Here is a 14040-nt window from a genome sequence, read left to right as displayed (position 1 = left end):
TGAGCTCCTGACATCTTTTTTTTTTTCCCGCCATTTTATGCGTTTCCCCGCCGGGGAGGCGGCGGTTTTAATTGCGCGGGGGAGACGGCGTTTATCTGCTCCCCCAGCGCCCGCTGAGTCAGCGCCTGCGAAGGATGAATGAAAGTCACGCTGGAAGCACGGCGGGTGAGAGAGATTTGGGATGGCGGGCGGGCGGGGAGGGGAAGGATGTCACAGGGTGTCTTGCTTCCACTGCATGCGAAGCCTCTGTGTTCTCAGGGTCCGTTGGCGTCATTTCATTCCTGTGATTGGGGGTCCTGTTGCGTTCAGTGGGGTTGAATGCATTTGCATTTTTATGGGGTGTTGGGTTGGGGGCCGGCTCGTCTTGCCCCCCCCCCCCCCCCTCAGACTTTCCCTTTGAATGATTAAGAAGCAGAACTTCGCTTGGCCCCCGCGTCAGCGTTCCCGGGCCTTTTCCTCTCTGAGCTGGTCCTCGGGCCATTCTGCGTGATTTACGGCCATGTGAAGTGTTTCTAATGTCTCCGGCTGGACAAATCTGTTCCTGGCTCACCTGTTTGAATTAATGGACTATAATACTGCGGTAAAATGGAAAGCCATTTGCAGTTTGTGAAAGCGCAGTATTTGTTACTGTGCTTTTGAAATGCCAAGTGCTGCATTTTACATTTGTCAAAATGACCGCAGAAATGATGTTAAGAGAATTCAGTTTCACCTCAAGTCATGTGCTTTGTAAAGTGAGATGCAGTTCACATATTTCAGCCTGATGTCTTTAGTCTGAGTGAACTAAAGTGATATTCACATTCATTTTTTGGGCCTTGTTTGTATAAGGGGGGGCGGGGTTATAAAATGTCAGTGTGAGTTCTGCCATCTGAACCTGATCATTGAGAGCTGGATGCAGATGCTTTCACCATGGCAACAGTTGGAGTTCTTATTGGCAGACACTTGGGGTGCTCATGGTGTGCACGCGCTCCGTAAGGGCCGTCGGACGGGTACGGGTTTTATTTCGGTCTGATGGGAGAGGGGCACATTGAGCTCCGCTTGAGGTGCGACAGACTCGTACAGGAGCCCAAGTGAAGACTGATTTATAACCCTGCTTTTCGCTGCCTGAGGAGAAGAGAGCCATTTGTACTCTGGTCCATGCTTCTGTTTATTGTTAACCTGACAGGAAATCACATTTCTAACAGGTTCTTGAGATCAAAAAGCCATTTGTACGGACTGCTGGGGGGGGGGGGGGGGGAAGTATTTTGAGAGTGTAACCGGAGAGAGTAATTGCGTTTCAAAGTGCAGGTGACTGTATTTTGCAGTATCCTCTGACAGAATGGCACAGGTTTGTTATAAATGCCCTTGTGTGTAATGTTGTTTGCCTGGAAACATAAACATGACGCTGCTATGTCATCGGTTCCAGCTCCACATGTACATGCAAGGGTACAGAATGCTCAGACGTGTAGGAGTCATTCACTTTCTGGGCTGATGCTCACATTGACATGGTTGAGCCATCCTTGGGCCAAGAGGACCAAAATCATTCCTCTTGCAATATTTCAGGATGTTAAAATTAAACCTACCCACCGGGCATACACCCCAGCTGTGGACATGGATTCAGTTACGCGTGCTGCGATTGGTCGGCCCTTCGTTGTCTGAAAGGGTGCCAACTCTGCCTTAACCCAGAAGCCTGAACACCGGCGCTGTTAAACGCTGTAAGGCTCGATGAGACTGAAGTCTGGTTTTTTTTTTTTTTTTGCCGGTGTAGTTTTACGTTGCGGCCTCTGTCCGACTCCTGTTGGCCCGAGCTTCAGAACTAGGTAGCGCATTAGCGTCCTGTCCTGTGGGGAGTTTTCAACATTATTAACGTTACCCTGATGGATTTGCCCGCTGGTACTAAGCTGTGAGGATTTTGTCACTTGTGGAATTACTTTACTGCCACCCCATCCCCTGTCTTCCCTCCCCCCCCCCCTCCAAATCCCAGATCAGCTTTCCTCCACCGTTCTCAATTAAAAGACACAATTATTCACCACTAGGTAACCGGTCCAATCAGGAATTTAGCTTCATTTTCCCAGTGTTCTCTAAGCTGATTGGACCGCTGACGTGATGCTGACCTGACAAACGGTGGTCTTGTGTTGTCCGATTTGTGCCTCAGTCGGTTGCTCCAATCAATCATTCCCATCTTAATGGAACCGTTAATGCAGTGCACCCAATTTTCACAACCCCGCTGTGTGGCACCGTGGTGCCCCAAGCAAGGATGTGCGTTATCTCCCATTAAATGGCTACTGTCATTAGTTTATGAAAATTAAGGGTCTTTTATGGTTATCCTGGGAAGTCTTTAGGATGGGGAAAAACTGTACCCAGATTTGTTTAAATGTAAATGTAGTGCCTGTGGCTAAAATCCTATCAAAGGGTCTGGAGCTGTTGGAGGCCGGTAATGGGGGAGGTGCGGTGTGGGTTAGGCACATTTCTAAAGTAAATTAGCACAAATGCAGTGGAAAGGGGTTTTGTTGAATTAACTGGCCAGACAATATGTGCAAAACTACAACACAACCAGCCTGCATCTTATCCTGGGATTCACGTGGAATTGTTCCCCTGTGCTTGGACACAATAGAACTAGTTTTTTTTGCAAATGTGCTATCAAATGGATTTGTAAATGGGCTCCCTTAGGTATTCCTTTGAGTTCACTGAAGCGCAAACATATTTGTATGGAAATACAAAGCTCTGGAAAGCAGTTGTCTGCACTTTTTTTTTTTTAAAGCATAATTTGTTGAATAAATTGAGCAACAAGTCCGCTTATCTTTTTTGAATATGGAAGTGTATGGCTTCTATGTACATCCATTAAAATCTGTCAATGAAATATAAAATGTATTTACTTGAATGCGTTTTGCCTCAGTGTGTGTGTAATGCCTGTGGAACATTCTGGACCCTCAATGCAGGGGTCTGACAATGTGTTCTTAAAATGGAGTCCGTCTGTTTTAGGAGTGGCTTTGTGTGTAACAGATTTACATTAGCAGACTTCATGAGTGTGAGTGTGACGATGTCTGTTTTACCTTTTATTCTCATTCTAAACATAGGGTTACTGTTGCTCTGAACCCCTATTTACACACTTGCCTTGTCGCTGTAAGTCCCTCTGCAAAAAACTACCTGCCGTATGCCTGTGATGTAATGTGCCATTGTTCTTCAGTTGTATAATTATGAAAATGTTCTCTCTCTCTCCATGTTGGTCTGGGTGGCATCAGTCCAATTTTCAGTAATTTGGCTGAAACATTAATCTTGCTCTAAATTCAGAAATGTGTGCTGGGACCAGTGCAGTAAAGCCACTCTCTGACCAAATGGCCTTGTGCCTTATGGCCAGTGCAGCTCAGTGTATTTACTGAACACTGAGGCGTTTCTTAAGGCAGTACATGAAGCCATTCCAGAGGCAAGCCATTCAAATTAACCTCACGTGCAAGCGAGTGCTTAGCTGGAATTATTTCCAGTCCTTGTCCTCCCCACTGTGCACACATCCTGAAAGCTGTCTTAAATGCACAAGAGGGTTTGTTTTTACACCTCTGAATAAACAGATGCATTTCCAGGTTTAAAAAAAAAAAGTGGATGTTTGACTGTTCAATTTTCACCTTTTTTGCGCATGGGTTGGAAAGTGTTTCATCCTGAAGTTACATGAGACTAATTGGACATTTGTGAAGGTGAGAAACAAATTAGCGGATGTGAGCATCCTAAATTAACCTGAGATTGCACCTGTTTTTTGTTTTTTTAAAACACCTGCTTAATTTTCGTTTTGACGTACGGATGCAAAGCTGTTACCTTCAAGGTGTCGATAGGAAGCTGAAAATGAATTGTTAGCTCTGGCAATTTGCACAGAGCACTGAGCTGATTGTGGACCGGAGAGTCCTACACAAAGTATACTACTTGCTTACTACTAATACAAGTTCACAGGCCCATGCTGTAGAGTTAATTGTTACCTGAACAAATGTATTCGGTTTTAACAGAATGTAGCTTCTGTTTAGAATGTAGCTTTATCTATCTTTATTTAGAACTGCAGTTTGCTTCAGTTTCCGCCATTTTCTTTTTCTTCAGTTGTGTCGCGTGCTGGGTGGTTCTGACATGCAAGGGAACCTCTTGCATATTGAAGCGGGAGAAGACTGATTCGGTGGAGAGAAATGGGCCTTCTTATCTGCTCCTGAAGGCCCCCTTTGTCTGCGACACCCATTTAATGCCCTTGGAGATTACGGAGATGTGAAATGTACCGAACCATTTATTTTCTCTGATATCTGTGAACGTGTGGCTCGGCTGTCAGGCTACTGTGCAGGTGGTGCAGAGTCTGGCTCTCAACCTGAGAATGCTTTACTTTGCATGTGAAATATTTCTTGCTTGATCTTTCATGGTGCTGAGATCACATCTGCCCGGCCCTCAAAATGGAAGCAAATATGTTGAATGGGGATTGAGGTGACTGTAGATTCTACTTGTAGGTGATTGGGCAGGTAGTGGTTATGGTAGATTTCTTTAGCTACTTATTCCTTATTTTGGTTAAATGGCACACAGTCTAAATGGTTACCTCGTGTACGCAATAATAATGTGTAAAATGAATTGTACGCAGATTGGAGAGGAGGGCATCTGCTTTGCTCTTGACTGGAAGTATAACGAAGTCTTTAGCCTGTTTTATTTGTACCCTCTCCGGCTGCTCGTTCAAAGACTGACAACTTTATTAAAACAATAACACTGACAGGGACGTTGGACATCACCAAAGAAGAAAACTTGAGTGAATGTGTTATGAAGGACTGGATATGTTGGTTCTTTCCAAAGAACCGATTTTTGCTATCCTGTGCATTGTCTGTTGCATTTCCCAGGTCTGAAATACATTTTCACTCCAAGACTGCTCTTGATCGTTTTTTAGTTATGAGCCCACGGGATTTCTCACACTTGCAGCAGTGTATTTATTGCCAGCAATAAGCATGTGCGTAAACACAAAGAACAGATGGATAAAACCATGGCCGTGTCCAAATCGGCGCACTTGCCTAGTATTGAGTATAGTTGAGTACACTGGATGAGGAATTTAAGTAGGCAGTTTTCTCTAAATGTAGTGTACATTAAATTCCAGGAAGATATGTTTGTTTCCAGGGTTTTGCTGGGTATATTCGGGAGCTTAATTTTTAGGAAGTAAACAACCATTTTGGTCCAATAAATTTGATCCAGCCCCTTTCTGGTACACTAAGGTGCTGATACTTTATTTCAGACTTTATTAAATGGCAGTCTCTTGCTCTTGCTGTCCTGTTTTTTTAAGGCTGTTCTTGATGTTGTGCTTTGCTTTTGAAAATGAGCCATGGGAACATGGAAAAGGTCTCTCCAGTGCCAATATTTATATTTCATATTTCAAAAAAAAAAATGTTACCTTTCTGTTTACACAGGTCCGTGCTGCACTTTCAGTATAAGTTCACAGAGGGGAAAATTGGTGTAATTCATAATCCAATTTAGCTTGCTTGATTGCGCAGCAGATGGCTGGATGTGACCTTTGCGTTCGTGTCATCTCATCCTTTAAAACCTCAACCTCCTCAGTCGCTCATCAGGGTGGCAAGTATAAACACCATTAAATTCCTCCTGTCAAATCTCCGTTTGATCAAAATGAGTGTGGGTTCTCTTTGATTAAACGGTGAGCTCTGAAACACACAGTGATACAGAATCTGTGATCCCTGTGGGTGTGTTGGCTCCAGAAACAAACTCAGCATCTTTGATTCGTTTTAGTATGTTCTTTAGAAGGTATCGTGTTTAGTGTGTTGAATGCACAGCTGTTGTAAATACAAAATGGGGTCCCGTTAGAGCACTGCAGGGGGTCTCGTGGGGTGCTGCTCTGTGCTTCAGAATGTTCGAGGTGCGTTTTAGGGAGAGAGGTACGCTTGCGTCTCCGGGACTGTGATTTTGGAAACCGGGTGCTGAGGTGTGTGGGCTGCTTAACGCTTTCTGACTGCTTAGAGGGAACCGGTTGGCCTATTATTCACAACGCTTTGGGGAAAAAAAGGCTTTTCTGCTGTCAGTGCACTTCGGCTATTGGGCTTGTGGACAGTTGCAGCAGTCTATTCTCAAGCCTCTTGTCGAAGCAGTCATCCCATTGTGGAGCGTTTTAATTTATCATCTAATTACCACGAGTGAAGCTTCTGAGCGCGCGGATAGACTTGGACGAGTGTGCCAACGCTGTATCATCTATACTTGACAATTTGCTAAATTAAAATTGAGAGGAGGAGAAATTGCATAGTCGCTTAGAGTACAAGTCCTTACTGCTATGTGAAATGGGCTCATCTATATGTCAGTTTAGCCCTTTTTAAACAATCTAATAGTCTTAGCGACTCTAATTTTGTAAATTTCCTTGTTAAATGTACCTGTTGAAGTGAGCCCAACTGCCAATTTTGTTTTGTATTTTGTGTGTGGAACGCCCATTGTGATTACATAGCAGGCAGAACATTCAACCTCCTCTATCTCTGTTAGCCTTTTTGCTTTTTAAATGGGGGGGTGGTAGGGGGGGAGGTTGTGGCTGAAAAAATGATTAGTTAGATTAGATTAGTTTTCACAGAGCCAGTAGTGTTATGTAAAATTCTGCTCAATTGTGCCGATGCAACTTAATATTCAGAAAGGCCTGTTTTAATATCACGGTTCGTGGACAGGGAGTTTGAAACTGCAGGGGTTGTTAAGTGTTTTGGGATTCACTGGGGAGACTTCTCATTTCGTTTTTCTGCATGGAGTAATTGGTGAAACGAAATTACTATGATTTTTTTTTTTCCCAGACAGGATTTGACTAATACAGACCTTATTAATAATATACGGTGTAATTTCACAAATGTGTAGAAAACTGTCCCTGCCTTCACACACTGGCACCAAACGAGACCACAAGGAAAGAAACGTCGCCTGCCTTTTTCTGAGAGCTGCTTCCATGCGGATTTGGAGGGGGGCACATTCCCAGACCCTTACAGAATGTGTTATTGAGACAGTGCTGCTGGCACATCCTTTAAGTTTAGAAAAAGGGATTGTATAATTGATCAAACTTGTTCATGCTTGGTACCCCTTGGAAGGTACTTGCTGATGGGGAAACTACATCTTTCATCCCATTTCGACTGGACGTGATGAAAGACTACCAGAACAGAAGTCAGCATTGGGTTTACACTCAATAGAATATAGAAAAACCATGTATTCATAAATTACCCATTCACTGTGTGCAATTTTTTGCAAATGACAAGACAAATGTTTTTAAATAAAAATGTATATTTGACCATAAAATTCTTTCACATCATAGCCACTGGTCTACTCTAGTAGGTTTTCTTCCAATATGAATATCACAGGCGGCATTTCTAATGCACAACTGTACAATACAGCACAGGGGATTGCTCAGGACTACTGATAGTTCCACTACTCTTTATATATGCAAGTCCGTTCCTCTCTCTGCCCCCCGATCCGGTCTCCTGGGGGCAGCCCGAGCCCCAGTAGTGTGCAGTCGCCTGCAGCATATGACTGTATAGCCTCTTCAGCAGTTTAGGCAACCCTGTTTACTCGGGGGACCCCCTGTCCCAGAATGCTCGGCTGCTGTAAAGGCGAACTATGCAGTTGGCATAGGTGTGTGTCCATCCAGCATTTTCAATCTCTACTGTTTATTTTTGTAGAAAACCCACAATATTTTGGGAAATTTTTTTTGTAAAACTTTCTCTTTTTTAATTTTTTTTTTTTTTTTTTTGTTACAATTTTTATAAGGACTGATTGGTTGGCACATCGATGACCGTGGCTTTGACCTCCACGGCGACGGGCAGGTCTTTGCCTTCGACCCAGAGCCGTGTGAGAGAGCAGCTCTGCCCCGTCCCCTGCCCCAGAGAGCACTCGGAGGGCGCTTTCGCCAAATCTGCGGAAACGTGCTGGTTCCTCAGGGTGGAGCACACGAGCGAGCAGGCCACGGAAACGGCCCCCAGGAGCACGGCGAAGACGGCGATCACCGCGGCGTCCTCCCACCTCTCCTGGCCCTTCGGGGCGCGCTGCAGCGCGGCGGTGGTGACGTTGACGCACTGGACGCTGTGCTGGCGGTGGACGCCGCGTACGTCCACGCACACCTCGTACCGCGTGGAGGGGTCCAGGTGCGTCAGGTTGTACGCCTTCACGTCGGAGGGCACCCTGGCCGTGAACGCCGCCGCGGGCCGGTTGCTCTCGGACGGGACGGTCGACCATTTTATCCTGGGGGCCAGGCCGCTTTGGGAGGCCTTCCAGGACACCAGGACGGAGTTGTGTCGCACGGCCACGATCTCCACGCTCAGGGTCCCGTTGGGCGACTGTGGGAAATACCCGTTCACCTCCACAGACACGGACCGGAGGTCGGCGCCCACCAGGTTGTGTGCGACGCAGGTGTAGAGTCCGGCCTCCCGCTCCGTCATGCCCTCTATGTGCAGGGTCCCTTCCGGGTGCAGGTGGTAATGGTCCCGCACCGCGTTGGGCAGGACCCGGTCCCCCGCGGGCGTGACCCAGTAGATCTCGGGCTCGGGCTCGGCGAAGGCGCGGCAGTGCAGCGCGACGGAGCCGCCTTTTGGGGCGCCGACGTGGGACGGGAGGCTCCGGGGCGAGACCAGCGGCAGGCAGATCTCCGCCATCTCGCGAAAGTGCACCCGGCGCACCGGCTGGCCCCGGTACTCCGGCGGCTCGGCGCAGAGCAGCGCCTCGGGCTCCATGAAGCGCAGGCGCGTGCCGTTGCCGCTCATCCAGCGCAGGACGCAGTCGCAGCGCAGCGGGTTGCTGTGCACGCTCACCTCGCGCAGGTTGGGCAGCGCCTCCACCGTGCCCCGGTGCAGGGCGCTCAGGGCGTTGCCGCTCAGCATCAGCGTCTCCAGCCGCCGCAGGCCGCGGAAGGCATTGGGGTGCACGTAGGACAGCTTGGGGTTGTTGGTCGCCTCGATTTTGGTCAGCTCGGGCAGGTTGCTCAGGGCAAGCCTGTCGATGGACACCAGCTCCGGCATGCTGTTCATTCCCAGCTCCTTCAGGTGGAGCATGTCCGCAAAGTCTCCCCTCTGTATTCTCTGAATTGGGTTCTTGTTTAGGTCCAAAAACTTGAGGCTGTGGACCTCTTTAAGGGCGGCGTGGGGCACTCTGGCGAAGCTGTTGTCGTAAAAGGAGATGCTCTCCAAGCGATCCAGGCCGACCAGAGCGCCGTCGGGTAATTTTGACAGGTTCATCCTGGCCAGCATTAGGCTGCGAAGGTTTGCGAGCGGCTTAAAGTTCATGTCCTCGATCCTGCCGATTGGGTTCTCTCCGATCGTCAGGATTTCCAGCTTAGGGGTGGCCTGGAACCACTGGCTGTTGATCGCCTGCAGCCTGTTGGAGTTCAAGTGAAGCCTGAGGAGGTTCCACAGTCCCAGGAACCCCCCAGGGGCGATGGAGGAGAGCTGGTTGTGGTTGATGTACAGCTCCTGGAGGCTGTTGAGCTGTGCCAGGCAGCTGTTTGGTAAGCTGCCCAGCCAGTTCTCCTCCATGTGCAGGGAGAGCAGATGAGGGAGGTGTCCCAAATCCAGGTCTCCTATGGAGGAAAGGTTGTTCTGGGACAAGTCTATCTCCGTGATGTTGGCCAGGTGATCCAGGGGCCTCTGGACGCCGGCGATGTTGTTGGTCTGGAGCAGTAGCACCTGGGTGTCGGCTGGCAGTCTCTCGGGGAGGGAGAACAGTCCCAGGTCGTTGCAGTCGACGGTCTGGGCTTCCATGTACTGGGAGCCGGGAGAGAACCAGGGGCGGGTCTCGCACGTGCACTGCTGGGGGCAATCGGCCTTCTCCCCCGAGGTGAGGGAGGCGGCCATCGTGAGCCCCGCCAAAATGCGAACTGCCACTGACGTGTCCTTCATCTTGACTCTACCCCCCCATGAGTCCCGTTCAGCTGGTGATTGGTCCTCACGGACTCTCCGCGGTCTTTACCGCTGTTAACAAAAATTACAGATCCTTTTTTTTTGTTTGTTTGTTTTTTTTCAAGTGGAGCTAAACCAATGTGTATCTGTGGGGGCGGCTGGTATCTGAAGCCCGGTTCCCACGGCGACGCGGCGGTGTAAATGTTTTGGAGCGCGTGGACAGGAGCGGGCGCGGCACACGGCGATCTCTCTCCTCCCTCAGGACCGATCCCACGATCTCATTGGCCATCGCCTTCACACACGCTCACCGCCATCTGGTGTAAAAAGAAGCGAAAGGCAAAAGCAGTGAATTTCAGCTTTTACTACAAGCATGGGAGAGGCTGGCAGTCGCTCTCCACACTGCCCACAAGCACATCAGCTTATTTGCATTTCATTTAGACCGCGCTGAAACGGGTCTTGCTGTTATGATGATGTGAAATGACCTTTTGGTGCCGTATTGGCCTGCTTGGTAGATCTTGTCTGATGGATAACTGTGGCTGCAGAATTAAAACGGGGCAGGAGGTTTGGATTTAGCTGCTGGGTTTTTGTTGTTGTTTTTGGAACACTGTTGCTGAAATGCCAAACTTTTTCAAACCTGTGCTTTTGGCGACAGAAACAAACCCAGCTACTGTAACATAAATTAATGTTCTCACAGTGCTGTTGTATTGAAGGTTTGTCAGTCTTAGGACATTGCCACTGCATGGCAGCATTTAAGTGAAAGCATGCAGGGGCTCCCTGGTCCTCCAGTGTGTTAGCATGGCTTCCCGTTATTAACCTGTGACTCTGAGCTCGGAGGTGTACAGCGCGTGCTCGCTGCTCTGCTGGAACGGGGCCTGGTTTTATAGGAAGCCCCGGGCAGTTTGAACTGACTTTACAAACTGCCGCCAAACAGATGATTAACTGCCGTTTCCTGCTTTATATGCTGCCGTTTCCTGCTTTATAGGCCGCCCTTTGCTGCTCTGCCAGCTGATTTGTGGGCATAGGAAGCAAAGGTCAGTCAGTTCAAGACCGTCTACAATGCCCATGCTTACGATTGTTTGCCTGTGTGCAATAAATTGAGGTTCAGTCTTAAACTGTTAGATATATCGATTCTAATTGATACAACGCTTCTCTCTGTTTAGCAACTATTTGTCGAGGTGAAGCAGAGCTGAAGCTATTTGGTGTATATGGAGGGAGATGGATTTTTACCCAGAATGCTTTTGCTTTGTCATGGGTTCACTGTGACTATTTTGCTAATTTAATGGTTTTGCTCTTGACAAATTGTTGATTTTGGTGCTTTTTTAGATGTTAGCAGCTGGGATTAGGCTTTTCCCTAAATTGAATCTGCTGATACAGTAGCACGAGGTCTTTGAAGAAGCATGGCTGTCTGCTTGTGTGAATAGTGAATTAGCAGGCAATAGCACTACAGGGAACCAGCTCAGATAAACCCGGGCTGTCACTGCTGCCCTGGAGCTGATCCTGCTGTAATAGGAGTCTGTGGTGACCAGACGCTCGTATATCGTATGGTCTGGGGGAGTTTGACGTATGCAGGAACATGAGCGTAAAGATTTTCTGCCTCTGCGTGGGCATGCAAGTTCTATTTTTCATAAACCCCCAGCTCCGGCCTAAAAGTGAGAGAATGATGCTGCCGCCACTTTCGTTTCTCTTTGTGGGGAAAAAAGTGAACGCTGCACGGAGTGGATTCATTTTGCGGGGAAATGCATTATCGTTGTCCCGGGGAGGCTGCCGGCACTCAGACTCCTTACCGCAAAAGAAATGATCTGGCTTCTCTGTGATCGATGCACGAGGCCATGCGAGGCTCACGCGTTCCAGACGCTCACGCTCCCGCGTTTAATCCAAAAAGGCATCACCATTCTGTCACTCGTTTACAAGAATGAGGCATGACACGGTTTAAGCCTCTCCAAAAAAAGTTGGCAAAAATGAGACTCGATCATTGTGACAAATGCCACGTGGATGAAGTCTGCCTGCATGCTTTGATTGGATTTTCAAATGCATACAGGAGAGTGTGCTGTCCTGCTGCACATGCAACAGCTCTTCATACCCTGCAGGTTCTAGGCTGGGTGAATGTTGGGGTAAATGTCCATCCACCCATTGAGGGGAAATCCTGGAGACTGGCTTAACCCTTTGAAGAGATTTTTTTTTCCCTAAGTCAGTGTTCTAGAACTCCACTGCTTTCAGTTACCAGTAGTGATTGTGACATCAGCATTAGAATGTTCAGCTAAGAACATTCTAATCGCACATTTGTCATCTTACACCTTAAAGGGTTAAAGCTACTGGGTTTTCATTGGCAGAATTTTAAATGCTAGTTTAAAACACTGCAGTTTCAGATGGTGAAACTATTTACAGTGTGGTGGAGGGGCTCATTTTACCATGGCAGACAGGTCTTGGTAAAAATAGGGGGGGGGGGGGGGGGAGGAATGACGTCAATCATACAGACTTAACCCTGTATGATCTGATGCAATGAATCCAGACAATTAGAATTTGACACTTTAAAGCTGAAGGATTTACAGACTGTGGCAAAGCAAGGTAAAGTGGAATGCAGTACACGGGCACTGCTGCATCTGTGAACGTTCGTGTAGGAGTTGGCAAATTTGCGTTTTTATAGTGCAGAATTGTGTGCTGCACATGGGTGCTCTTAATGTGTTAATTGTAAAAACGCTCAGTGTGGACACCGGGGGGAAATTAATCTGGCTTCCAGTGCTGCATGGGAGTGTGTGTGTACAGACGTTTGTGTGCGTTCGGTTTTGTGTGTGTGGATCCTGGCGGACTCGATGGCACTGAATGTTCATCTGCAACAGGGTGATTTAAAGGAGAAATGCAGCAGCCTGTTTAGTCACATAGTGGGGGAATGAAAAAAAAAAAACGACTTCAGTCACACCGAGTACACTCAGCCCCGCATCGGTGCTGGTGCAGAACTTGTGGCATCAATGTGCGGATGTTTTTTTGGGGGGGATGGGTGGGGGGGGGTTACATTTACGCCTACGGTATAGCTGTACACTTCAGGGGATACACACACGCGTACACGCTTACGCGCGCGCACACACACACACACACTCCCCTCTCTAAAACGCACCTCGAACATTCTGAAGCACAGAGCAGCAGTGCTTGAACCCCCTGCAGTGCTCTAACGGGACTCCCACAGCCCCCCCGCTCCCCCCCCCCCACGACAGCAGGCAGTCTGAGAGTTAAAGGCACTCACCGGCTTGGACACGCTCTTCTCCCCTTCCACACGGCACACGGCACGCAGACCCGGTCCTGTAATCCCCATCCAGAGCCTTGCTCCTGCATGCCAGTCCAGCTGCACACACACTTACACACACACACACACACACACCAGCGCCGCTCTCCACAGGTTCCCCCTGCAGCGTCCCTCCAGTCAGACGCACGGCCGCGATCCCAGAACACAGTCCAGCGCAGGGAGAGGCAAAGTCCTTTTTATTTAATCCCCCCTTCTTTTTTCCTCTCCTCCTCCTCCTCCTCCGCAGCGCTCAGCTCCGCATCGTCCTCCCCGTCCGCTGCCACGGCGACATGGCGCTGCCCGCTCAGCGGTCGTTAATAACCACCCCCCCCCCCCCCCCCCCCCCCCGTGCAGCCCCCCTCCTCTCCCCTCCCCTCTCCAGAGAGGACCAATCGACTGCCAGATCCCAGGCACAGTGCTCCGAGCTGCCTGCGTCTGGTTGGCTGAGAGGGCTGTCCATCAGGCACTGGGAGTCCTGAAGCATTCATTGGACAGACTGAGAGGAGGTGGGAGGAGAGGGATGAGGCAGTGAGCCTCTCTTCCTGTAAGTGACAGTGTTCCTCTCTCAGCCCTTTATACAGTCTTCAGAGCTAACGTTTGCCACAGGTTCACCAGGTTTACTTTGTCTTTGGGAATGACACACTTTTCCCTCTCTGCAGTGCTGTCGTCCACCCTGCTGGTCCGGCACCTGGAAGCCTGTTAGCATGTTTTTGTATATTTAAAAATAATTGTTCAAATGCAATTGAAAAACTAATTGGGGAAATGATTAATAGGCATGCATAGGTGTCACAGGATCAGAAAGTCATAAAACCATGAACATTGGCAGGTGATTCATAAGTCCACAGCAGACCAGTCACTGATTTCTACATTTCTTTAGACAATTTCCACCCAGTAACAAACCAGCTATGTTATTTCCATTTTCCCCTCTTATCT

At 48.5% G+C, this 14040-nt stretch overlaps 2 protein-coding genes across 2 annotated transcripts in view; one reads left to right on the top strand and one right to left on the bottom strand.

Moving 5' to 3' along the window:
- LOC118218728 (dedicator of cytokinesis protein 4-like) overlaps positions 1 to 14040 on the top strand; it is a 129217-nt gene that overhangs the window by 101413 nt on the left and 13764 nt on the right. The gene's annotated exons all lie outside the window — the stretch shown is intronic.
- LOC118218730 (leucine-rich repeat neuronal protein 3-like) lies at positions 7226 to 13414 on the bottom strand. Its single transcript, XM_035401371.1, has 2 exons — positions 13069 to 13414; positions 7226 to 10144 (listed from the first exon to the last, which is right to left on the bottom strand). The coding sequence occupies exon 2, from the start codon at positions 9828 to 9830 to the stop codon at positions 7704 to 7706; it is 2127 nt and encodes a 708-aa protein (XP_035257262.1). The 5' UTR covers positions 9831 to 10144; positions 13069 to 13414; the 3' UTR covers positions 7226 to 7703.

Source organism: Anguilla anguilla, chromosome 19, assembly GCF_013347855.1.
Source record: "Anguilla anguilla isolate fAngAng1 chromosome 19, fAngAng1.pri, whole genome shotgun sequence".
Taxonomy (NCBI): Eukaryota; Metazoa; Chordata; class Actinopteri; order Anguilliformes; family Anguillidae; genus Anguilla; species Anguilla anguilla.
Note: the sequence above shows the minus strand (reverse complement) of the source record. Positions and strands in the feature narration are given on the sequence as shown.